Raw genomic sequence first — 24,346 nt, 5'->3', positions numbered from 1 at the left:
ACTGTTCCGGCATCTGTACAACTATGTGTTCCGTTAGAAGATAAGAACGAGAACCCAGAATCCCAACAAGAAGAAGCAACAGTGGAAGATTTCGTAAATGATATATATTATACGAACAATAAAATTTATCGCAACATATATGTGGTTTTCTTTTCATATCCCCAAACTCCGCGCGCATCGGTTTATTTTGTTTTAAGCATGCGCTCTGTCGACTAAGCGCATTATATATCCATCCTTGTCAATCTTCTCTGTGTCAACTTTTTAAGCCTATGTTCCTTCCAGTAATATATGTTCTAAGATCTGAACCTTTCTCATGTCTTGACAAGTGACAAGATGCGTGTTGCCAATCACAAAAACCGTCGTTACGCAAAGTACTACAATAGTTTCCAAATAGTTTACAACAAAAGTAAAAGATTTTGTTTTTTGAAGGCAAATACATTAGCCAGTTTCTGTCGCATTTTTCACCGTTTTTAAAGATACGTGTGAAATAAGTATTGGAGAAAGGTCTACCATTATTATCTTTGGGATATGACAAATGTCTTTTACAATTTTGCTTATTTTGTACGAGATATTGAACATCATTATTTGATAAGCGCGATGGCCACGTAGCTGGATCATCATATAAAAGTTTTTCTGTTACAGAGGATATTTCTGTTACTGTGTGTTCCTTTATTGTCTCATTATTACTATTATCAGTACTATTTTCCTTTATTACAATTCCATCTTGAGCTCTATCTTCATCTTTCATTCGCGGATCGTTTTCGTTTGTAGCTTTATCGTTGTGGGAACCTTCAGTTGCAAAAAAAATTTTTATTGCACCTTCATCTTTGCGTAATTCTACATCTCTCTGAAGCTTTCGTTTTCTGTATTTAGCTCCAAATAAACGTTTTGTTTTTCGATCAAACATCTAAAAATTATGTTTACATTGTTTACATACAACAGTTCTGTTGAAACTATTTAGAATTTGTACTCTCGTGCCTGAGCCTAGTGGCCTGATGGTTCTAAGATACGGATGCCATCTCTAGGCTATTGTGTTCAACCCTTTTTTATGTATCTCTCTGCGCATTTAGTTAGTTGAACACCGACCTGCGTTTGTAACGGTTGCGTACATGCAACGGACGTATTGCAAGTATATTAATAGAATGCCAATTGTTAAATAAATATCCATAGAACCTTAACAGGTTATGGGCCCAGGGCGCGTGAGTGCATAATATTTTGTGAACAATTGGCATTTTGCGTTGTATTTTGGATAAAACTAAACATTTTTCCTGCGTACGCGTCGTGTGAAACACGTGGTCGAGCTCAAGATGGCTAGTGATGAGATTTCGCTACGTAACATCGTGAAGTTCAACGGTACGAATTTCCAACTGTGGAAATTCCAAATGAAAACATTGTTCGATTACAATGATTTATCGGCTATTGTCGAGGAAAGTGAGATGCTTCCTGAAGAAGCTACAGGCGCGAATGCGGCGGCGAGAAATGCCGAGCGCGTGGCCTGGAAGAAGAGGGACGCAAAGACGCGCTTCCTCATAATTACGGCGTGTGACGAGATACAAATGTATCTTACAGTGTGTGATACTGCTCATGATATGTGGAAGAAATTATCGATGATTCACGAACAGCGATCATCAACGAACAAGGTGTCGTTATTAGAGGATTTCCATGGGTACGCGATGGAGCCGGGCTGCACTATGGCGCAGCACGTGGCGCGTGTGCAAAATCGTGCTTTCCGGCTACGTGATATCGGGAAGGAGATCGACGACGACATGATCATGGCCAAAATTACGTCGACGCTGCCGTCGAAATATCGTGCTTTTAAGACCACATGGGCCAATGTTCTGGAGAGTGCGCAGACCATCTCAAATTTGCTTGATAAATTACTACAAGAAGAAAAGAATGTACTCAAGGAGGAACAAATCAGTGAAGGGCTCGCTGCTATAGTGGTCAATCCAGCGAAAGGCACGAGGGGCAACGCGGAAAATAAAGGCGGGAATAAGGGCAAGCAATTCAAGAAAGCCGAGAAGAAAGGAAATGCTAGATGTTTCCGATGCTCTGAAAAGGGACATTTCGCATGGGAATGTCCGACGAAACCGAAGAAGAAACCTGCTGAAAATGGCGGTGCTTCCGGTAGTGCATCGAATGGCTCTGGTGCAGCGTGCGCGTTCGCGTTTCCGGCCATGTTTGATCATGAGAATATGGCGTCGGAAGACACGTGGTTTTTGGACAATTGTGCATCACTACATTCTACGTTTCGTCGAGAGTGGATCAGAGACTATAAAGATGGAGCACTTGAGAACATAAAGGTGGGCAACGACGGAATTTGTCCTGCGAAGGGATATGGCTACGTCGAAATAATGAAATGCGTCGATGGAAAATACGAAAAGGCTCGCATCGATAATGTGTTTTTTGTGCCGACTTTGCGTAGGAACCTTTTGTCTGCGGGACAAAAACATATGTGTGACTCTCACAGAAAGGAAAGCGGAACTAATGCACAATGGCGTTAAGGTAGCTGAGGGTGTGAAAGCGTCGAATAATGTGTATTGCTTAGCGTTTAAGACTATTCCTTGCAGCGAGGCGAATGCTGCAGAGTGTAATACAGATTTAAAGACGTTACACGAGAGACTCGGACATGTGAACGTTGGGACTATTGAGAGGATGGTCAAACACAAATTATTGCCGTCGGTCAATCTCAAAGAAGTAAAGTCATTCTTTTGTGAACCATGTCAAATGGGAAAGATGCATCGAAAATCATACAAATCGACCGAGGTTGGACGTGATACTAAACCAGGTGAGGTCATACACAGTGATATGGTGGGACCAGTGGAAGTTGAGTCAATTGGTCGATCGCGCTGGTATGTAAATTTTAAAGACGATGCTACTGACTTTCGCGTGATTTGCTTTATGCAAAATAAATTTGATGTATTTGAAAAATTTAAAATATTTGAAGCTGCGGTGCGAAATCGCTTCGGAAGATCTATTAAAGTACTTCGAACGGACCGAGGTCGCAAATACGTCAACAATGAAATGAAAAGATACTTGGAGAAGAAAGGTATTGAGCATGAAGTGACAGCACCGTTTACTCCTGAGCAAAATGGCAAGGCGGAGCGTGATAATCGGACGATTGTCGAGTGCGCGCGTACTCTTCTCCACGCGAAAAATATACCGAAGATCATGGGCAGAAGCAACGGCTTACGCAGTATATATTCTCAATCGTATTGCTAATCGGAAGGACAGAGATGTGTCACCTTACAAGATGTGGACTGGAAAGACACCAGATTTATCGAAATTGAAAACGTTCGGTTCCGATGCATATATACATGTTCCAGGTTTATTCCGTAAGAAATTTGACTCAAAAGCTCAAAAGGGGATCTTTGTAGGTTTTCAAGGCGAATCAGGGAACGCAAGAGTGTATCTGCCAATAACGAGAACTATCAAGGAGTCGAAAGACGTGACGATACACGAGAAAGATGTTCCAGTGAGCGACAAGGAGGCGGCGGAAGTACAAGTAAAAATTCCGATTAAAGAGGATGTTGGTCCTATGATGGAACAAGAAGTTCAAGGAGCAACTATGCTAAAAGAGCTTCCGATGATTGAAGACGAACTGGCTAAGAAGGCGCATAAGCTCTTGATGGAGGAAGGAGCGAGTGAAGGTGTACGGCGTTCGCAACGGGAACGCAGAGCACCGGTTCGCTATGAAGCGTGTTGGGCAGCGATTGAAGAGCCGAGAACATTCGTCGAAGCTATGACGGGTCCAGACAGTGAGAAATGGAAGAGAGCAGTAGAAGAAGAACTACATGAACATGAAGAAAATGGTACGTGGAAAATCGTGAAAGATGTTGGGCAGAAGACGATAACATCCAAATGGGTTTTCAAGGTCCAAGATTTAAAGGACGGCCGGCGTTACAAGGCTCGTCTTGTCGCACGAGGTTTTATGCAGACACCGGGAATAAATTACAATGAGACGTTTTCACCGGTGGTACGTTACGACTCGTTGCGGGTGTTGCTGGCGATGGTGGCACAGCACGATCTTGAATTAGTACAATTCGATGTCAAAACAGCCTTTTTGAATAGAAGGCTGAAGGAGAATATTTACATGAAGATTCCAGATGGTTTCAAAGTCGAGGACGACGAGAAGGACTGCGTCCTGAAATTGAAAAAATCGCTCTACGGGCTGAAGCAAGCGTCGAGATGCTGGAACGAGACGTTCAACGAATTCCTGTGTAATTTCGAATTTGTGAAAAGCCAAGCAGATCCGTGTGTGTTCAATGGTCGCGTCAAAGGCAGTGCGGTAATTTTAGCTCTGTATGTAGATGATGGGTTAATTTTAGCGAAAAACAGTGACGCTATAGAATATACGATTAAGGCTTTGAGTGATTTTGTAACCATAAAGATTCTAGACGTGAGTAATTTTTGCGAGATGCAAATATATAGAGACTCTAAGAATGGAATTGTGTTTATAAATCAAGAAAAATACATTGAGAAAATGTTGGATAAATTTGGAATGAATGAGTGCAAGAATGTGAGCACACCGATCGATAAGGCTTCGATAGACGGTGTTCACGGCGGAGATACGAATGATTCTTCTAAAATTCCATATCGCGAGGTAGTAGGATCGATAATGTTTATAGCGGTTGTTAGTCGACCTGACATTGCATTCGCGACGAGTTTTGTAAGTCGGTTTTTGTCAAACTACAATAAAGCGTGCTGGGATGCAGTGAAGAAAATTTTGTGTTATCTATCGGGTACGAAAAGCGTAGGCATAATGTATCGAAAAACCAAATTCGATGTGCCTGTGAGCTATAGTGACGCGGATTATGCCGGAGACTCTGAAACGCGCAAGTCGATGAGTGGTTGCATGAGTTTTCTAGCTGGGGGTCCAGTGATTTGGTCCTCACGTAGACAGGATTGTGTTGCTCTAAGCACCACTGAATCTGAATTTATAGCGGCGAGTGAAACAGTGAAGGATATCGTGTGGTTGCAGAAATTACTGACCGATATCGGGTACGAGCATAGAATGCCGGTCGACTTGCGGATAGACAATCAGGGTGCTATGAGACTCGCAAAGAATCCCGAGTTCCATAAGAGAACCAAACATGTTCACGTTAGATATTGTTTCATACGTGACATGTGTGAAAAGAATATTGTAAACGTGACATATATTAAAAGCGAGGACCAGGTAGCTGATATTCTGACAAAACCTTTGGCGCGTGTCAGATTTGAAGACCTGCGAGACAGAATGAATGTGAGAGTGAGAGAGTCAAATTCTGGAGAGAGTGTTGAAACTATTTAGAATTTGTACTCTCGTGCCTGAGCCTAGTGGCCTGATGGTTCTAAGATACGGATGCCATCTCTAGGCTATTGTGTTCAACCCTTTTTTATGTACGAGGTGTGTTCAAAAAGTATCGCGAATTTTGAATTTTCGCGGGTTACGTATATTCGAATTTCGATCTTTTTGTGGCGTTATGTTGGTACTCATGTCTCTCACTTATGCCGACAAGCTCGGCCATTTTGAATGTTCACTTAATTGTTGACAGCTGCTTTGCTTGCACGTGTTTTGGATCGTCTTCGATTTTTACCTATTCAAAAAAATGGATCAAAGAACCTGTATCAAATTTTGTGTGAAAAACGAAATTAAGTGCGCGGATGCATTCCGAATGTTGACTGTGGCATACGGAGAAGCTACCTTGGACCGAAGCAACGTTTATCGGTGGTACAAAATGTTCTCAGAAAGCCGAGAAGATGTGAACGACGAAGAGCGTGCCGGACGCCCGAGCACTTCAACAACAGACGAAAAAATTAATGAAGTGGAGAAAATGGTATTGGCCAATCGTCGAATCACCGTTAGAGAAGTTGCTGAGGACCTAAACATATCGATTGGCTCGTGCCATTCGATTTTTATCAATGATTTGGGCATGAGACGGGTCGCCGCGAAATTCGTACCAAACGCCCCTGCTCACACATCGTTGCTTGTGCGCGACTTTTTGGCCAAAAACAACACACTAATGATGCCGCAGCCACCGTATTCCCCAGATCTGGCCCCCTGTGACTTTTTCTTGTTCCCTAAACTGAAGAGGCCCATGAAAGGACGACGTTACGCTACGCTTGACGAGATAAAGACGGCATCGAAGGAGGAGCTGAACAAGACAAAAAAAAATGATTTTTTGAAGTGCTTCGAAGATTGGAAAAACCGTTGGCACAAGTGTATAATATCTCATGGGGATTACTTTGAAGGGGACAAAATAGATATTCATGAATAAATAAATAATTTTTGAAAAAACACAAAATTCGCGATACTTTTTGAACACACCTCGTATCTCTCTGCGCATTTAGTTAGTTGAACACCGACCTGCGTTTGTAACGGTTGCGTATATGCAACGGACGTATTGCACGTATATTAATAGAATGCCAATTGTTAAATAAATATCCATAGAACCTTAACAAGTTCTATACAATAAAAAACATTAATTGATGTACCTCATACTTTGTTACATCAATAATGTAATATACAAGTCGTAAATAATAATAAAATTGATAATATATCAATTATAAATGTATATTAAGCACATATATTAAGCACATATTAGTATTCATATGTACAGGAAATCGCATTTAACGACACAAGGTTAGTTCGCAATGTTCCTAACCTTTGTCAGAACCATGTGTATCATATCATCAAACCAAATATCACGACGCATTACTATGGCTCATGAAAATCGGTCGTATAATAGCAGTCATTAAAGTTCATTGCACATAAAATGCATAACACCGTATAAGCATAACATAAGACCAATAACAATAGACCAATGAGAATCTTGCGTAAATCAATATGGATGCTCATCGATCTTATGTTTATGTTCTGTTATGCATTTCATATGCTATAGGCTTAAGGTCGCAACTATTATGAATATAAAAAATATTCGTCGACGACCGCCGGCCGCCTCTGCGGGGCGGCCGCCCGGGTGAACTGCGCCCACTGCACCCCGTCTAGAAACGGCCTTGCCTAGAACACTGGAAGGAACCACCACCACGAACAAGGCCGCCCTTCGCCCGGACCGCCCACCCATACCCGTCCGGGTGCGCGACGACCTTACCGTCTACATCCCCTATTACGCGGTCACGATATCCCGCGTATATAAGGTCCGCCTCGCTATACGCCGCTTCACCTTGCGATTCGGGCGGGACGGCCAGTGCCACTACGTGCGGGAATTCCCGGCGTAATGGCCAAAGTTCGCCGCTCGCAGGGGGGAGAGGTGATGTAACAAAACGCCCCTCCACCTCGCACGCACTGCCACTCCACTCCGTACACCCGAGCACCACGGCAGCGAGAACCACGTGCACGCACCGGCTAACCCTTTGACTATATAAATGTGGACTGCTAGTTGGCTCTTTTAGGCTGTAAGAAACATCTACAACGCCATCATCTCCTAAGCAACGATTTCCAGTATAAAATAACATATGGTGTGATGTGTGGCTTTTATACGCGACAGTAATAAACATTTGTGCGATTGAGTGATATAATACAATAGTAGTATATTGTTTTATAAATGGTTGTAAATCAACCAAATATAAAAGTATAAAGGAGAAACGTATTCCTGTACCATTTTTTGGGTAAGTTATTAGTTAATTGCATTGTAACCTAATCTTTTTAATTCTTTTAAATTAAAAAATAAATTAAAAATGAGAAATATAATTCCTACAATGATTCAAGAAACATTAAGAAATCTAAGATTAGATACATTATTTATTAACTTTGACACACATATTAAAGATCTAGAAATATTAGAGAATCACAAATATGTAATAATAAAATTAATTATTACGTATTATTTGAACGTTAAATTAGCTTATGAAGGTAAAATAATTACGTTGAATGAACACAAAGACTTCATAAGACGTAATTTAATTAAAACTGTTATTTTCAGCGGGCAATAATTTATATTGTACACTTTATTACCCGAAAATGACGGTTCTCTAATGAAGCTTTCTTTATTTATATGATATCACTTATTTGTTTTTATTTTTAATTACTTTCTATTTTTTGCTTTATATATTTTATTATTTTATATGTATATATATATTAATTATATAATTTTTTTAAATATATCTTTAATAATAAAATGTGTATATTTTATATTTATTTTCTTTTAATTTAGTAAAATTAATTCTTATTTTACAGAAATATAATCGCATATTTTGGAGTGAACGTATAAATTCAAAGCGATATATTATATTCCGTCTCTTTCTTTTTTGATTTTCTACTACTGCTGTCTCGTTTTTTTGTTTCACATTTCTGCCACTTAGAAGATGGAAGCGTTGCAGATCTTTCTTACACGAAAACATAGGAAAGTGGAGGGGTACTAGCAGTCCATATTTATATAGTCAAAGGGCTAACCTCTCGACGCGCGATCACGCGGCAGCACGCGCGCCGTCCGTAGCGTTCTGCAACGTTCCCATTCCTAGCCAGCCGACCGAACGCGCGGATTGATTCGTCCAGCCGCGCGTTCGGATATATAAGTCGGCAGTGGAAACACCGAGAGCAGATCTTCCCAGTCCACCGAACCTGCCTTCTTTGACTATATAAATATGGACTACTAGTTGGCTCTTTTAGGCTGTAAGAAACATCTACAGCGCCCCCATCTCCTAAGCGACGATTTCCAGTATAAAATAACATATGGTGTGGTGTGTGGCTTTTATACGCGACAGTAATAAACATATGTGCAATATCCAAAAATTGACACCTATAAAACAGTAACTATTTGTAAAAAAATTTTTAATTTCTTTAAATTAGAAAATAAATTTAAAATGAGAAATATAATCCCTACAATGATTCAAGAAATATTAAGAAATGTAAGATTAGATAAATTATTTATTAACTTTGACACACATATTAAACATCTAGAAATATTAGAGAATCATAAATATGTAATAATAAAATTAATTGTTACGTATTATTTGAATGTTAAATTAGCTTATGAAAGTAAAATAATTACGTTGTATGAACACAAAGACTTCGTAAGACGTAATTTAATTAAAACTGTTATTTTCAGTGGGCAATAATTTATACTGTACACTTTATTACCCGAAAACAACGGTTCTCTAATGAGGCTTCCTTTTATTTATATGACATCACTTATTTGTTTATATTTTTAATTACTTACTTTCCATTTTTTGCTTTATATGTTTTATTATTATTATATATATATATATATATATATATATATGTTAATTATATAATTTTTTTAAATATGTCTTTAATAATAAAATGTGTATATTTTATATTTATTTTCTTTTAATTTAGTAAAATTAATTCTTATTTTATAGAAATACAGGGTGATTCAAAATAACCTATTGGTCCCGAAGCTGGCATATTCGTAATCGAATTCTGTGACGATTTTTCCTTTTGCAAAAATTTGTCCGAAGCTTAGTTTTCAAGTTACAATAAGAATTAGTTAGCGTATGACGGGTCAGGTACAAGTGGTAGACAGGGGCGGCGCGACTCACTGTTACACGCGGGTGTTTCCGTGGGGCACCTCCTGTGCTCAAATGACTGACAAAAGTACATGGACAGCACATTTCTATTTAAACTTTCTTTCTCTCTCTCTTTCTCTCTCTCTTTTTCTCTCTCTCTCTCTCTCTCACTCTCTCTTTCACTTTAATTATGCTACATTTAACTTGTCAAATTTCGATCTGTCATCCGCCCGTCAAACATCGGGATGATAAAATCTTCAAGTAAGTTTACATCATTATAATAAATGTACGCCCGAGAATAATAAAATTTAATGCAAATTAGATTACTTAAATGTGCACTTGCAAGTTAAAAATAGCACTTTTAAAACGCACAAAAAGGAAAGGAGAGAGAGAGAGAGAGAGAGAGAGCGTGAGACGGGGGAGAAGGGGGCTTTAAACAAGTTTAAGCACGTTCACTCACGCACACGGCAATCAACTTATTGTTTCCACGATGCGACAGTTCAATTTAAATTTGTCCTTTATCCATATCTATCCCTCGAAGTTGTTTCATATTATTCCACATTTACACTATTTACTCTGCACTTGATCGATAAACGCGGAACCATGCGACGAACCGATCGATCAACTTTATTAATTCCTACTCACTACAATCATTCGATGCGTTAAAATTACTCGAAGAAACACGTGTTTACGTTACGATCACACAACACGTGTTCACTCGACGATATGAAGCAGTCGACTGGATGTTATTGGTTATGTTGTTATAAGAGTGTCGAACGATTGGTTAAAGCCATAAGTCAAAACGCGGCAATTTAAAATAAAAATATTGGTTAATACAATTTACATCAATACAATTTATTAGAAAAATGTTGCAAATGCATGTTTATCAATATTTGTTAAAAATTGTATGATAGTGACTTTATCAAGATAATTATTATTCATTCTAAATATTCAAGAAATAATTTTATCGAAATCAATTTTTTCTAAACATTTTTTTTTATTTCTTATTTTTGAATATTTGCGAAAACTGTGAAAATATTCCTCGAAATAAAATATTTGGTTGCCCTGAAAAGGGCAGATTATCCGTTGCTGCAAGGAGATTTCAAGAATTATATCCTTGAAGTTTTTTTTATAATAAATATTCTAAATAATTATCTTGATAAAGTCACTTACAATTTTCAACAAGTAAGAATAAACATGCATTTGCCACATTCTTATAATAAATTGTATCGATGTAAATCGTATTAATCAATATTTTCATTTTGAATTACCGCGTTTTGACTTACGGCTTTAACCAATCGTTCGACACTCTTATAACGACATAACCAATAACATTCAGTTGACTGCTTCATATCGTCGAGTGAACACGTGTTGTGTGATCGTAACGTAAATATGTGTTTCTTCGAGTAATTTTAACGCATCAAATGATTGTAGTGTTTACAGTAGTGATTAATAGTAATTAATAAAGTCGATCGATCGGTTCGTCGCGTAGTTCCGCGTTTATCAATCAAATGCAGAGTAAATAGTGTAAATGTGGTGAACTATGAAACAACTTCGAGGGATAGATCTGGATAAAGGACAAATTTAAATTGAACTGTCGCATCGTGGAAACAATAAGCTGATCGCCGTGTGCATAAGTAAACGTGGTTAAACTTGTTCAAAGCCCCCTCCGTCTCTCTTTCTCTCTTCTTTCTATCCCTTTTTGTGCGTTTTAAAAGTGCTACTTTTAACTTGCAAGTGCACATTTAAGTAATCTAATTTGCATTAATTTTTATTATTCGCAGGCGTACATTTATTATAATAATGTAAACTTACTTGAAGATTTCACGGTTATCCCGATATTTGACGGCCGGATGACAGATCGAAATTTGACAAGTTAAATGTAGCATAATTAAAGTGACAAAGAGAGAAAGAGAGAGAGAGAGAGAAAGTTTAAATAGGAATGTGCTGTCCATGTACTTTTGACAGTCATTTGAGCGCAGGAGATGCCCCACGGAAACACCCACGTGTAACAGTGAGTCGCGCCGCCCCTGTCTACCACTTGTACCTGACTCGTCATACGCTAACTAATTCTTATTGTAACTTGAAAACTAAGCTCCGGACAAATTTTTGCAAAAGGAAAAATCGTCGTCTCAGAATTCGATTACGAATATGCCAGGTTCGGGACCAATAGGTTATTTTGAATCACCCTGTATAATCGCATATTTTGGAGTAAACGTATAAATTCAAAGCGATATATTGTATTCCATCTCTTTCTTTTCTGATCTTCTACTATTGCTGTCTTGCATTTTGTTTCACATTTCTGCCACTTAGGGGATGGAAGCGTTGCAGATCCTTCTTACACGAAAACCATGGAGTAAGAGAATAGGAGACCGAACTCGAGCGCGCGCGAAGCAAAAGTGTTCCTGACTTATGTACATACCTTATTGGCAGGAAGTACGCTAAACGGAATAACTTCTTACCGATGGTCGCCATCTTTAAAAGCCTCTCACACATGTAAAATGTGATGAACTCACGATCACGCATACATCGCATACACGAGATGTCAGTTGTTACTCCGATTTTGAAAGAAAATGTTGGAAAATATCATTTGTATTGCAACATTTTTAACAACAAAGTAATATTAATTGAGAACTAATCGTAAATTGTGTACATTGTGTTACAAGCTGAGTCCAATAATCGGAAATGGAAAATAGAAGTTGCGTCAAACAAGCGACAGAGAGGTATAAATATTATAAAAAAGTACATAATAATTATGAAATAGTATATTTGATTAGTGACTAATACGAAGACTTACATTTTAGGGAAGGGATAATGGAAAGAAATTTCACGGAAATATATCATGCATCAGATGAAATTAAATTTAAATATTTGCAGCAGAACTTGAATTTAGTGGAGCAGCCTTCTTTGGATTGGGGATTTTTGACTGGAAACGACAAATTCTTTGGTTTTACGAAAGTTGAAAGTGATTTTAGCATAAGAAAAAAAATTGCTGTCTTTCCAAATTTACATATTAATATTTATATCGATGATGAGATTATGCTCTTTTCAAGATATACGAGGTGTGATCAAAAAGTAAGGTAACTTTTTGAATTTTGCGCGCTCTGTACACTCTAATTTCAAATTTTTTTTTGTGTATTGGTACACTCGTCACGATCATATGTTCACAGTTTTGACTATATAGAGGGTGCTTTCCAACAAGAGACACAGGCGACACTGTGTAACACAGTGTCTACATTGGTGCTTTCCAACTATGACATAGAGAGACACAGAGTGACACTGCAAAACACAGCTCAATCATAAGTTTGGCCGTGTCAGCCATCAATAGTGCCAACACATCGGGCAAATAAATTATTTTTTCAAGTGTGGTACTGGTATATTTTAGTCATGTTCAGTTATGTTTTGTTGCCTTAACATACAAAATTAAAATTATAGTTTGAACTTTTCGTTTCTTTACATACTACATTTTTAAATTAGCACAATGGACTTATATTTTTACTAAAAATGTTTCGTGTTCAAAAATAATGTACCAGACCCAGAATTCTTAGATGGTAATCAATATTCATTATTTTTATTTAAAGAATTGTAAGCCTAAGAAACAATGCATTCGTTGATTATTCATTATTCATGCGTATTTCATCGGATTAATTTGCATGTTTATTCTTTTGTCGACATTGTAAAGAAGTTATTCCTACGTTGGATAATGTAAAATTCCTTCTTTAACGGGTCTGGATTTTCTACGGATAGATTTCTGATTCAATTCGAATCTGTGTTTTTTACTAAGTCAGTCTTTTACGCACTCTAGTGACCGTGTTTGGTAACTTATCTGTTCCAATTAGACTACACAACTGTGTTACACTGTGTCTCTCTGTGTGACACTGTGTCACACTGTGGCACTCTTGTTGGAAAGCACCCAATAATGTGTTGTTTTTATGTGAGAGGCATAAAGGTTAGACTCGTGTTTGCGTGCTCGGCGATTTTTTACTATTGAAAATAATGGAGCAGAGAGTTTGTATTAATTTTTGTGTAAAAAATGTTATTAAGTGTTCAAAAACTCTTGAAATGTTGACAGTGGCGTACGGTGAGTCAACTTTGAGCAAAAAAAATGTTTATAAATGGTATAAGTTATTCCAAGAGGGCCGAGAAAATGTTAACGATGAACCTCGCTCTAGACGCCCCAGCACGTTAAAAACCAACGAAAATGTTCAGGAAGTGAAAGAAATTGTGTTGAAAAGTCGTCGAATCACGATTAGAGAAATAACTGATGATCTCAACATAATGTTTGGCTCATGCCAATCAATTTTAACGGATGTTTTGGGTATGACACGTGTGTCAGCGAAATTCGTTCCAAAACTGCTTAATTTTGATCAGAAGCAACGTCGCATGAACATCGGCCAAGACATGTTGAACGACGTCAATGATGATCCTGATCTGCTCAAAAGGGTTATAACTGGTGACGAAACATGGGTGTATGGTTATGACGTCGAAACCAAAGCCCAATCATCCCAGTGGAAGAGCCCAGGAGAGCCAAGACCGAAAAAGGCACGCCAAGTTCGTTCGAATGTGAAAGTTTTGCTCACAGTTTTCTTTGATTACCATGGCGTTGTGCATCAAAAATTCCTACCACAAGGTCGTACGGTAAACAAGGAGTATTACCTTGAGGTTATGCGGCGTTTGCGTGAATCAATAAGAAAAAAACGTCCGGAAGTGTGGAAAGAAAATTCATGGATTCTGCACCATGATAATGCACCTGCGCACACGTCGTTACTATTGAGTACTTTTTTGGCCAAAAACAATGCTATCATCATGCCTCAGCCACCGTATTCACCAGACTTGGCCCCCTGCGACTTTTTCCTCTTCCCAAAATTGAAAAGGCCTATGAAAGGACGAAGATTTGCGACGATTGAGGAGATTAAGGCTGTATCGCTGGAGGAGCTCAAGGCAATACCCAAAAGCATTTCAGAAATGTTTTGACGACTGGAAAAAGCGCTGGCACAAATGCATTGTATCAGAGGGGGATTGTTTTGAAGGGGATAACATAATTTTAGATGAATAAATGAATATTTTTTTATAAAAATGAAAAGTCACCTTTTGATCACACCTCGTATTAAAGTATCAAGTATTAATAGTTTAAATGAAATTTTGAAAACATTAGATACTGTTTAATTTATACTCTTTTTAACTGTATATATATTTATGGTATATATATTTATACTCCTTGTAATTGTATATATATTTTAAGGATGAAATAAATGTGCATCCAAGGAAATTAAGGAAATTAAGGATTTTACATCGATAATTAAATTTGACAAGTGAAATGGAATCGACCGAGTCATTAAAGAAAACCAATAATTAATTTCGATTTTTGAAGACTATTTGTTTATTTACTCTGATATCAAATATTTAGTTTAATATAAGGTCTAAGATTTATATTTCAATTTGTATCGAAGTAACTTTAAGTCTTTATAATTACTTAATGTTGTACGATAAGAGTTTATTTGATATATCTATTCAACTTTTTTTAAATAATTGTACATTTTCATTATAAGAGAATATAAACTTAGTGGTTCATTAAATATCCGTTTCTATGTTCATTTCTTTTTTATTTATCACCATCATATACATTAACAGATGCATAAATTAACATAAACTTATGTAAAAACATAAACTTGAGTAACAACATAAACTTAAAAAACATAGAACATTTTCACAAATTATTATTCCATGTTACTTACAGTAAAAGCTGTAAAAAGACTTTTTTTGCCGAAGTACCACTTTTTCCACCTTTCGTGGTACATCTTCAAATCCAACACGCCATTTCTATGTTTGGTTTACAAATAAATAAATATTTCAATATTCGGGTAAAAACACTGAACTCTATGAAAATACATGAAAAGTCAAGTTAGGGTAACTATTACAAATGGCGCTCAACCATAAGAAGTTATTTTTTTCAGCGACCATCCTCCCAATAGGGAACACGAAACGAGAACGTAATTGGAGTGCTGAGTTTAGCCTCCTATTCTCCTACTCCATGACGAAAACATACGAAAAGTAGGGGGTACTAGCAGTCCATATTTATATAGGCTGCGTTCCGAAATTCACTGCCAGTACTGAAAATCTATAGTATACGTAACGTGAACTATAGATTTTCAGTACTTGCAGCGTATATCGGAACGCAGCCATAGTCAAAGCCTGCCTTCGTTACGCGTAGATTAAGTTCGTTCTTTTCGTACGTCCAATCGTTAGGCCCTTTGACTATATAAATATGGACTGCTAGTTGGCTCTTTTAGGTTGTAAGAAACATCTACAGCGCCATCATCTCATATGCCTCGTGCCCACAGAACGCGGAATCGCTTGCCGCGCGGCGGAAGTTGGCTCGGCAAGGAGAAATGATTTTTCTGGGGTTCACACAGCACGCGGTATCAGTCCTAGTGTGTTCTAATGCGCATGTGTAAATTGTGTCGGGTACTCGGGGGACCTTTGTAATCTCGTGGAATATTGGACGCAGCTGGACGCAGCTACTAAACGAAGCCGCTCAGCTTATTGTAACCCTGTAGCATCTTTGGTTAAGATATAAGGTGAGCCTATCCGAAAGTTTTATTCAATTTTATTTAACTTATTCTGAATGTCGAGTAAGAAATAAATAAAGGTTATAAGAGTAAAATATTGTTGCGTACAGTTTAAAACTTAATTTATTTACTTCTCACAGAGAAGTCTTACAAGAACGTTTCGACTCTAATTTGCTCATCTTCAGCTATCGCGAGGAACAATGTTACATATTTATGTATGTGGACTTCTTCCTGGTTGAGCAATCTACCGGTTCCAAAACCAAGGGCAAGATTTCACTGGTTGCCTTTCCAGTGACCATTCATGGAGGATTACTTTGCGTTCATTAAAGAAGCCTTGCACGATGTCACATTAATTAATAGGACTATACAAAATTAATCTTGTGTCACACTTGTATGATCACGTTCTCATTATGACCTGTCAGTTCTGAATTGACAATTTAGAGAGTATCACTTCGGTGTTATTTTGGTTATTTTGAATAATTTTATCTATCTTTTTTCTTCCCTATTTTTGTTTAATTTACTCATTTTTTATTTATCTTTTTATTTAATTTACGTTTATTTGTTTAGAAAATGGATACAGCTGTATATAGGACAAGACGTCGAGTGTTGTTGCTGGCTCTATTATATATAAGAAGAAAGAAAAAAAGAAATAAGAATGTATCAAATAGAAGATTTTGGATACATCCAATACTACGATTAAAACAACAGCAAGGAGATTGGAATAATCTGATTCATGAAATGCGTTTACAAAATGACAACATGTACTTCAATTACATGAGGATGCCACCCACAATGTTTGATTATATATTATCAAGAGTTGGGCCTCTTATAACAAAACAAGAAACAAATTGGAGAGTACCGATTCCAGCATGTGCAAGATTGTCTATGACTTTACGGTAAATTACAAAACACACATATATAATATATAAACCTGTTCATTTAAATTTAAATTTCTATAATAATATAAAATTGTATTTTATGAAATATTAGATTAAATAAGTAAAGTAACGTGAAACATTTTTAGGTATTTAGCAAGTGGAGATTCACTTCAATCTAATGCATGGAACTATCGAATCGGACGAAGCACAGCATCAAGAATAATAAAAGAAACGTGTGAAGCAATATGGGAATGTTTTCATAAAGACCAATTATTTACTCCAACACAAGATGGATGGCGCGAAATAGCTCATGAATTTCAAGAACACTGGAACTTTCCTAATTGTATTGGTGCTTTGGACGGAAAGCACGTTGAAATAATCGTAAGTTTTCACTTTCTCCATTAACAATGCTACAGATGTTTCTGTCTTAAAAAAAATGTATGATCAGTATTCAGCTTTAATTTAAAATTGAATCAAAACAATATTACATAACTAAATGAAAATTGTTCTTTTTACAGTGTCCTGAACATTCTGGAAGTGCATACTTTAACTATAAATCATTTTACAGTATAATTTTATTAGCACTTGTTTCTGCTACTTATAAATTCTTAATTGTGGATATTGGTGCGCAAGGTAGGCACAGTGATGGGGGAATTTTTAAAAATTCTATAATGGGACAAAGATTCTATAACAATACAATGAATTTGCCTGAACCCTCTCCTATTAGCAACAGACATACTGTACCATATGTTATAGTAGTTGATGAAGCTTTTCAACTACAAACGTTTACTATGAGACCATATCCTTCGAAAAATTTAAACAAAGAGCAACGAATATTTAACTATAGACTAAGTAGAGCTCGACGAGTTGTGGAAAATGCATTCGGCATATTGACAAGTCGATGGCGTATTTATCAGAAGCCAATAAATACTAGCCTTGAAACAGTTGATGCCATAATCAAAGTGACAATTTGTTTGCATAATCTTTTAATGAATGAATCATTTTATTGTGTAGCTAGTTATGCCGATAGAACATCTATAAATGGAGAAATACTCGAAGGAGATTGGAGAAGAACAAATTTTAATTGTTTTAATGATGCAAATAATACAAGTTTTGCCAGTAATAATTACACAAGACGTGCTAATGAAATTAGAAATATCTTCACTGATTATTTTATGAATGAGGGTCAGGTTCCTTGGCAAGATGAAGTAATATTCAAAAATTAATGTACACAAATTTTTTTGAAGTTCTAAAAGTTGTCACCAGCTTTGTTAAAAGGATGTAGGATTCGCTATTGAAGTTCTCAAAATTATGCAAGGTATTTATAAATACTTTTTAATTATAAAATGAAATGAGGATACTATTAATCTTTATTAGTATTTTTCAATTGTTGTTTACAGGCCCTACATTCAGAGTGAACGCAATAATGTTCGATAAATAATGCAGCAGTATGGTATCATGCGCAGACGATAAAGTATTAAATATAATTAAAGTTCGAATAAGTATGATATGTTTACGTCTTACAAATTTTTGGTACATTATGTTTTCTTAAAAACAATTATTTTTATTATTCTAGTAACATGTTTACATATCACAAATCTTTAGTACATTATGTACTCTTAAAAATAATCTTCATTATTCCACGTTTACATATCACAAATCTTTAGTACATTATGTACTCTTAAAAATAATCTTCATTATTCCACGTTTACATATCATATATCTTTAGTACATTATGATGTACTCTTAAAAATAACTATCATTATTGTTTCACTAAATTTATAAACTAAATATATCTGTATGTATATTAAAATGACAAGTTATATTCTAAACTTCTTAAAAACAATTATACTTTAAAATTAAAATAACTTTATAATAGCTTTATAATACTGCAATAATACTGTATTCCAAAATGTTAAAGAAAAACATTTTATAAGTCTTCTTCCATAAGTATTTGTGAGATTCTGTTAATTATGCGTTTGGAAGTGTCCGGAAGCATTCCTCGAAGACACGCTTCAACATATTTTACAAAAGTTTCAATTTTATCCGGTTTTGTGTGAGGAAGTTCATTTATCGGTCTTGTTTTTTGTAATTCTTGTATAATAGCTTCTTCTACACGATTATCTATATTTTCTAGTTTTGATTTTCCTATAGAAAAAACAAAATATATTGATATTTTTTCTTATTCATTTCTTCTTCTATAAGTAAGTCTTTTTATAACAAATGGTTAAAATTATAATTGAAACGTTTACAAATAAATAATGTACTCAATTTTAATATGTCTATATTTTACACATTGACATTCACTTTCGATTTCTCCTGATCTTATATACTTATTTCTTTAGTAATGAAATACAAATATAAAAAATTAGTTAACGAGAAACAGCATACTGGTCTAAAGCAATTCTTAGTTACTTATTGAACATTTTTCTGTGTGATTTTATAAATATTTATAAGATTCCCCCACATTGCGTGCCGCTTAGTTACTATATTTAAAACACAGATTTTTAACAACCTTGAATATAATATCACAAAATTAAATTGTTAATCAATTTAATTATTTTGTTGCTTGAACGCATTTCTACTATCGTCCCTAATCCCAAAAAATTGTCAGAAAATTATTGCGAAAAATATTACCCCGACAAGAGTTTAAACCTCGATCCTAACTATTTGGAAAGGGTGTCTTAGCCATTTTGACACAAGACAATATTTATTGGAATAACAAATGATATGAATTAAGCGTCCTTTTCAGCCGACACGTACATACAATACAACAATCCTAATACTAAAATAATAATTCAATTGATTAGCAATTTATTTTTATTTCATATTATATTCGAGTTTTTTTTCAAAAATTTGTGTTTTAAGTCCGGCAAGTAAGCGGCGCGCAATGTAGGGGAATCTTGTAAATGTTTGTAAAATCACACAAAAGAATGTTCAGCATGAAGAACAGCTTTAGATCGTTTCTCGTTAATTAAATTGTTACATTTCCCGGTCATATTAAGATTAATGTATTATAAAAAATTAGTTTCATATACTTACTTTTACGTTTTGTAAGTGCAGATACATGAAGATTTTCTGCATCAGAAGTATCTGGAGTAGATATTGCATTATCTACAAAGAAAAATAGTTGAATATATCTATAAACAAAATTCAATTAGGGGCGCGTTTCATTTTACGCTCGCTCATAAAATCATTTTATCCTTGTTTGAAAAATATTAAACAAGGATAAAATGTTGCGAACGTTAAGTGAAACACGTCTTAAAAGTGTCTACATATTGTTGCATTTAATACCATATTTTGGAACTTTGTTTGAACAAATACTTGAATTTAACGAATTTGGTCCACTACCTACATGTAAAAAATAAACTATTACAATAAAGTTTTAGGAATGAGAAAATATTTACTTACAAGAAGTTTCCCGTGACTTTAGTAAACTAGTTTGCATGGGTTGTGATTTTAGTATACTTTTCTTTTTTGGTATTGATTGTAGTGAAATGTCTTGTCTTTCATTGCCTTCCCTTTTTTTTGTCACAATAGAAGAACACTCTTTGTTTTCTTGAAAGTGCAGCATGTTTATTTGTGGATTCACATTTTCAATGTTACTTTTTGTTCTGAAATAGAATATATATAAATTGAAGGCATGTGTGTTTGTATTATATGTATGTACATACGTATGTGTATTTAATTTATATTGCAATTTTTTGCTATACATACTTTCTATAAGCTATTGTTGGTACTAAAAAGAGAAGACTTTCGTATAATGGCCAACTGCTTTTCTTTTTTATTGCTGCACTGCCACTAGGAATATAAGTATTTTGTAAAGTATGTTCTTTCACAAACCGATCCCTCAAATTTTTCTATCTTGTCTGACTTGTGCCGACAGGTGTACCTATACATAATAAAGTTTTACGTTACATTTTAAATACTTAATCATGTTGTAGAAGTCGATACAATATGTTATTGTAATACGTATACTGATATTTACCTAAATAGACATCTATTTCGGACCATAACGTTTTTGTTTCTGATGGACCTCTAAATTTGTAAGGTAACAATGAGTTCCATAAAGCTTCTCTTTGAAATACTTCTCCAATTAATATTTCGAAATATTCCTGATCCAAATTTTTATTCTGAGATTCGAAAGTATTAGTATTATTAGAAAGAGAGCAATTCTCCTCTTCTATATTGCTGTTATCATACTGCAAATAAAAGTTTAGTAATTAATATATTAAGTGTAATATAATAGTAGAGGATAATATAATACAATAAAATAGCCAAATGGAAAATTATAAATTGCCAGTGATAATCCAAAGGTGTAATTTAATTATCAGTCGACTTTCTGGCAAAAATGTATTTATATTCAATCACAACATTTCGACTTCAGATTTAGACCCTTTTCAAGTAAATTAATAGGGGTGTACAATAAGTGTGATTTAGTCATTTCTTGATACCTGCTTTTAACTTGTGTGTTGACGCTTTCTGTAATTTTAATATCTTGACAAAGTTTAACTGTTTTTGTAATTGAATATAACAAACACATTTTTGTCAGAAAGTCAACTGATAAGTGAATTATTTTTTTAATAATAAAATAGCTTTTTAATTAAATCTCTTATGATACTTAACCTAAAACTTGTGTGTAACTTTAATTAACTACTGTATTTAATTTTTCTTAATAATGATAATATATATAAAAGGTTATAGTTTACTTACAATTTCGATATCATCGATATCACTCATTTTATAAAATATAATATTGCACTTTTTTAATAATATATTATTTTCTGCACGTCCTGCTAGCAGGCTGCTTTTCTATCTGACGCTAGAAATTATCACCCAAATTCCTATACGCAGGATGTGACCAGATGTGACACAGTTTCCGCCGCGCGGCAAAAGTTGAACCCAATCCAACTTTTGCCGCGCGGCGGAAATTATATATTTATCACTTCCAGGCGAACGAGACGTTGATTGGCTATCGAAATATTCCCCAGCCAACTTCCGCCGCGCGGCAAGCCTTGCCGCGTCCTGTGGGCACGAGGCATTAAGCGACGATTTCCAGTATAAAATAACATATGGTGTGGTGTGTGGCTTTTATACGCGACAGTAATAAACATTTGTGCGATTGAGTGATATAATACAATAGTAGTATATTGTTTTATAAATGGTTGTAAATCAACCAAATATAAAAGTATAAAGGAGAAACGTATTCCTGTACCATTTTTTGGGTAAGTTATTAGTTAATTGCATTGTAACCTAATCTTTTTAATTCTTTTAAATTAAAAAATAAATTAAAAATGAGAAATATAATTCCTACAATGATTCAAGAAACATTAAGAAATCTAAGATTAGATACATTATTTATTAACTTTGACACACATATTAAAGATCTAGAAATATTAGAGAATCACAAATATGTAATAATAAAATTAATTATTACGTATTATTTGAACGTTAAATTAGCTTATGAAGGTAAAATAATTACGTTGAATGAACACAAAGACTTCATAAGACGTAATTTAATTAAAACTGTTATTTTCAGCGGGCAATAATTTATATTGTACACTTTATTACCCGAAAATGACGGTTCTCTAATGAAGCTTTCTTTATTTATATGATATCACTTATTTGTTTTTATTTTTAATTACTTTCTATTTTTTGCTTTATATATTTTATTATTTTATATGTATATATATATATATATATATATATATATATTAATTATATAATTATATAATTTTATTATTAAAGATATATTTAAAAAAATTATATAATTAATTTTTTTAAATATATCTTTAATAATAAAATGTGTATATTTTATATTTATTTTCTTTTAATTTAGTAAAATTCTTATTTTACAGAAATATAATCGCATATTTTGGAGTGAACGTATAAATTCAAAGCGATATATTATATTCCGTCTCTTTCTTTTTTGATTTTCTACTATTGCTGTCTCGTTTTTTTGTTTCACATTTCTGCCACTTAGGAGATGGAAGCGTTGCAGATCTTTCTTACACGAAAACATAGGAAAGTGGAGGGGTACTAGCAGTCCATATTTATATAGTCAAAGGTTAGGCCACGTTAGGCGCTGGTATCACTATGATAAGTTTCTGTTTTTGCGCCTCGCGACCACAACCGTTTCTTTTGTTTGCGTTTGCCCGTTCCGAGGCATTTTGTTTCATTACTTTGGTTTACTCTGTTTCATTTCGGTTTATTACGTTTTGTATAAGATCTTCTTCAATAAATCTATTATAATTATTTTTTTACAAATCCGAGTGCGATTATTTCTCCGAACCAGGCTATCCAGCGATCTTATTCATAACCGCCTCTCCCCCCGTTTCTCCCGAACCGCCCAAAAATCACCATCGTTCTGAAATCACACGGGGTGTTTACGATAACTAATCGGATCTCGGATTGGATTGAACAATGGTACTCAACGTAGGTATAGAAAATTTCCCTAGGTTAATCGGATTGACGATTGCTGTCTCAAATGTACTTAATCCGATTGATGACGAAAGCGTGGAGACCGAGAAGCATGCTTGAAAAGTAAGTCTTTTTTTAAATAATAACACAAAAAATCAAAGATTAAGTTATAAAGAATGATTTGAATTTAGATTTATTGTATTTTTTTTTGTCTAAACACTGGATTTCGTTTAAATTTCTGTTTGTAAAAATTAATTAATCTATTCTAAAGTTTGTGGTTATATCGGAAACAAATCAAAATTAATAAAACAATTATTAATTATTAGGTACATATTAAAGCATATAATATTTCAAGCATATCATATAGAATTCCTGTTTATTATAACTTAGTAAACATAACTTTGAAATTATTCAACTACATTATACATTAATCAATTAAATTTATATGTTAAAAATCAATAATGTTTCTAAAAATGTTCTTTTTATTCTTTTCCAGATCGTAAATAAACTTCAATTCCATGAATAAATAAAAATTACTGGAAAATGGATTTATATGAAGAGGGCATTATTGAACAATATCAATTTGTGCTAACTTAAAATTTGTAAAATCTACTTTTCTTTATTAGTTGTTTATTAGAGAGTAATAATATAAAAATGTAATATACGCATCATATATGCATACAATTATTTTAATTTTATTTATATATATTCCGTTCTTATATTATTACTCTCGTAACCATCCTCGTAAACACCCTCTGTCTCAAATGTAATCCGATTGATGATGAAAGCGTGGAGACCGAGAAGCATGCTTGAAAAGTAAGTCTCTTTATTTTTTTAAATAATAACACAAAAAATCAAAGATAAAATTAAAAAGAATGATTTGAATTTAGATTTATTGTAATTTTTTTTGTCTAAACACTGGATTTTGTTTAAATTTCTGTTTGTAAAAATTAATTAATCTATTCTAAAGTTTGTAGTTATATCGGAAACAAATCAAAATTAATAAAACAA

The 24,346-nt window shown here is 34.6% G+C and overlaps 2 protein-coding genes across 5 annotated transcripts; one reads left to right on the top strand and one right to left on the bottom strand.

Moving 5' to 3' along the window:
• Window positions 1-15,724: 15,724 nt before the first annotated feature.
• On the top strand, window positions 15,725-18,471 carry LOC120359201. Of its 3 annotated transcripts, XM_039455949.1 has the most exons (6): window positions 15,725-16,046; window positions 16,178-16,428; window positions 16,605-16,933; window positions 17,062-17,296; window positions 17,434-18,233; window positions 18,316-18,471. In XM_039455949.1, the coding sequence occupies exons 3-5, from the start codon at window positions 16,608-16,610 to the stop codon at window positions 18,139-18,141; spliced, it is 1,269 nt and encodes a 422-aa protein (XP_039311883.1). In that variant the 5' UTR covers window positions 15,725-16,046; window positions 16,178-16,428; window positions 16,605-16,607; the 3' UTR covers window positions 18,142-18,233; window positions 18,316-18,471. The 3 variants fall into 3 exon arrangements, with proteins under 3 accessions (XP_039311883.1, XP_039311885.1, XP_039311884.1); XM_039455951.1 differs by lacking the exon at window positions 16,178-16,428; XM_039455950.1 differs by having other exon boundaries at window positions 15,726-16,046; window positions 16,223-16,933.
• LOC105192933 lies at window positions 18,271-22,016 on the bottom strand. 2 transcript variants are annotated; one of them, XM_026140435.2, is made up of 7 exons: window positions 21,629-22,016; window positions 20,904-21,117; window positions 20,633-20,807; window positions 20,327-20,529; window positions 20,210-20,266; window positions 19,958-20,029; window positions 18,271-19,063 (listed from the first exon to the last, which is right to left on the bottom strand). In XM_026140435.2, the coding sequence occupies exons 4-7, from the start codon at window positions 20,487-20,489 to the stop codon at window positions 18,846-18,848; spliced, it is 510 nt and encodes a 169-aa protein (XP_025996220.2). In that variant the 5' UTR covers window positions 20,490-20,529; window positions 20,633-20,807; window positions 20,904-21,117; window positions 21,629-22,016; the 3' UTR covers window positions 18,271-18,845. The 2 variants fall into 2 exon arrangements, with proteins under 2 accessions (XP_025996220.2, XP_011155520.3); XM_011157218.3 differs by lacking the exon at window positions 20,210-20,266 and having other exon boundaries at window positions 21,629-22,013.
• Between the last annotated feature and the right edge of the window lie 2,330 nt (window positions 22,017-24,346).

Source organism: Solenopsis invicta, chromosome 12 (assembly GCF_016802725.1).
Source record: "Solenopsis invicta isolate M01_SB chromosome 12, UNIL_Sinv_3.0, whole genome shotgun sequence".
NCBI lineage: Eukaryota > Metazoa > Arthropoda > Insecta > Hymenoptera > Formicidae > Solenopsis > Solenopsis invicta.
This window is presented reverse-complemented; position numbering and strand designations above follow the sequence as displayed.

Excerpts from the sequence above, each read along its gene's own strand:
- LOC120359201 (XM_039455951.1), top strand. The coding sequence starts at position 16,608 with ATGGATACAGCTGTATATAGGACAAGACGTCGAGTGTTGTTGCTGGCT. Across the intron at positions 16,934-17,061 it reads AGATTGTCTATGACTTTACG|GTATTTAGCAAGTGGAGATT; the intron begins GTAAATTACAAA and ends AAACATTTTTAG. Across the intron at positions 17,297-17,433 it reads GAAAGCACGTTGAAATAATC|TGTCCTGAACATTCTGGAAG; the intron begins GTAAGTTTTCAC and ends TTCTTTTTACAG.
- LOC105192933 (XM_026140435.2), bottom strand. The coding sequence starts at position 20,489 with ATGCTGCACTTTCAAGAAAACAAAGAGTGTTCTTCTATTGTGACAAAA. Across the intron at positions 20,267-20,326 it reads AAAGTCACGGGAAACTTCTT|GTAGTGGACCAAATTCGTTA; the intron begins GTAAGTAAATAT and ends TTTTACATGTAG. Across the intron at positions 19,064-19,957 it reads TGCACTTACAAAACGTAAAA|GAAAATCAAAACTAGAAAAT; the intron begins GTAAGTATATGA and ends TTTTTTCTATAG.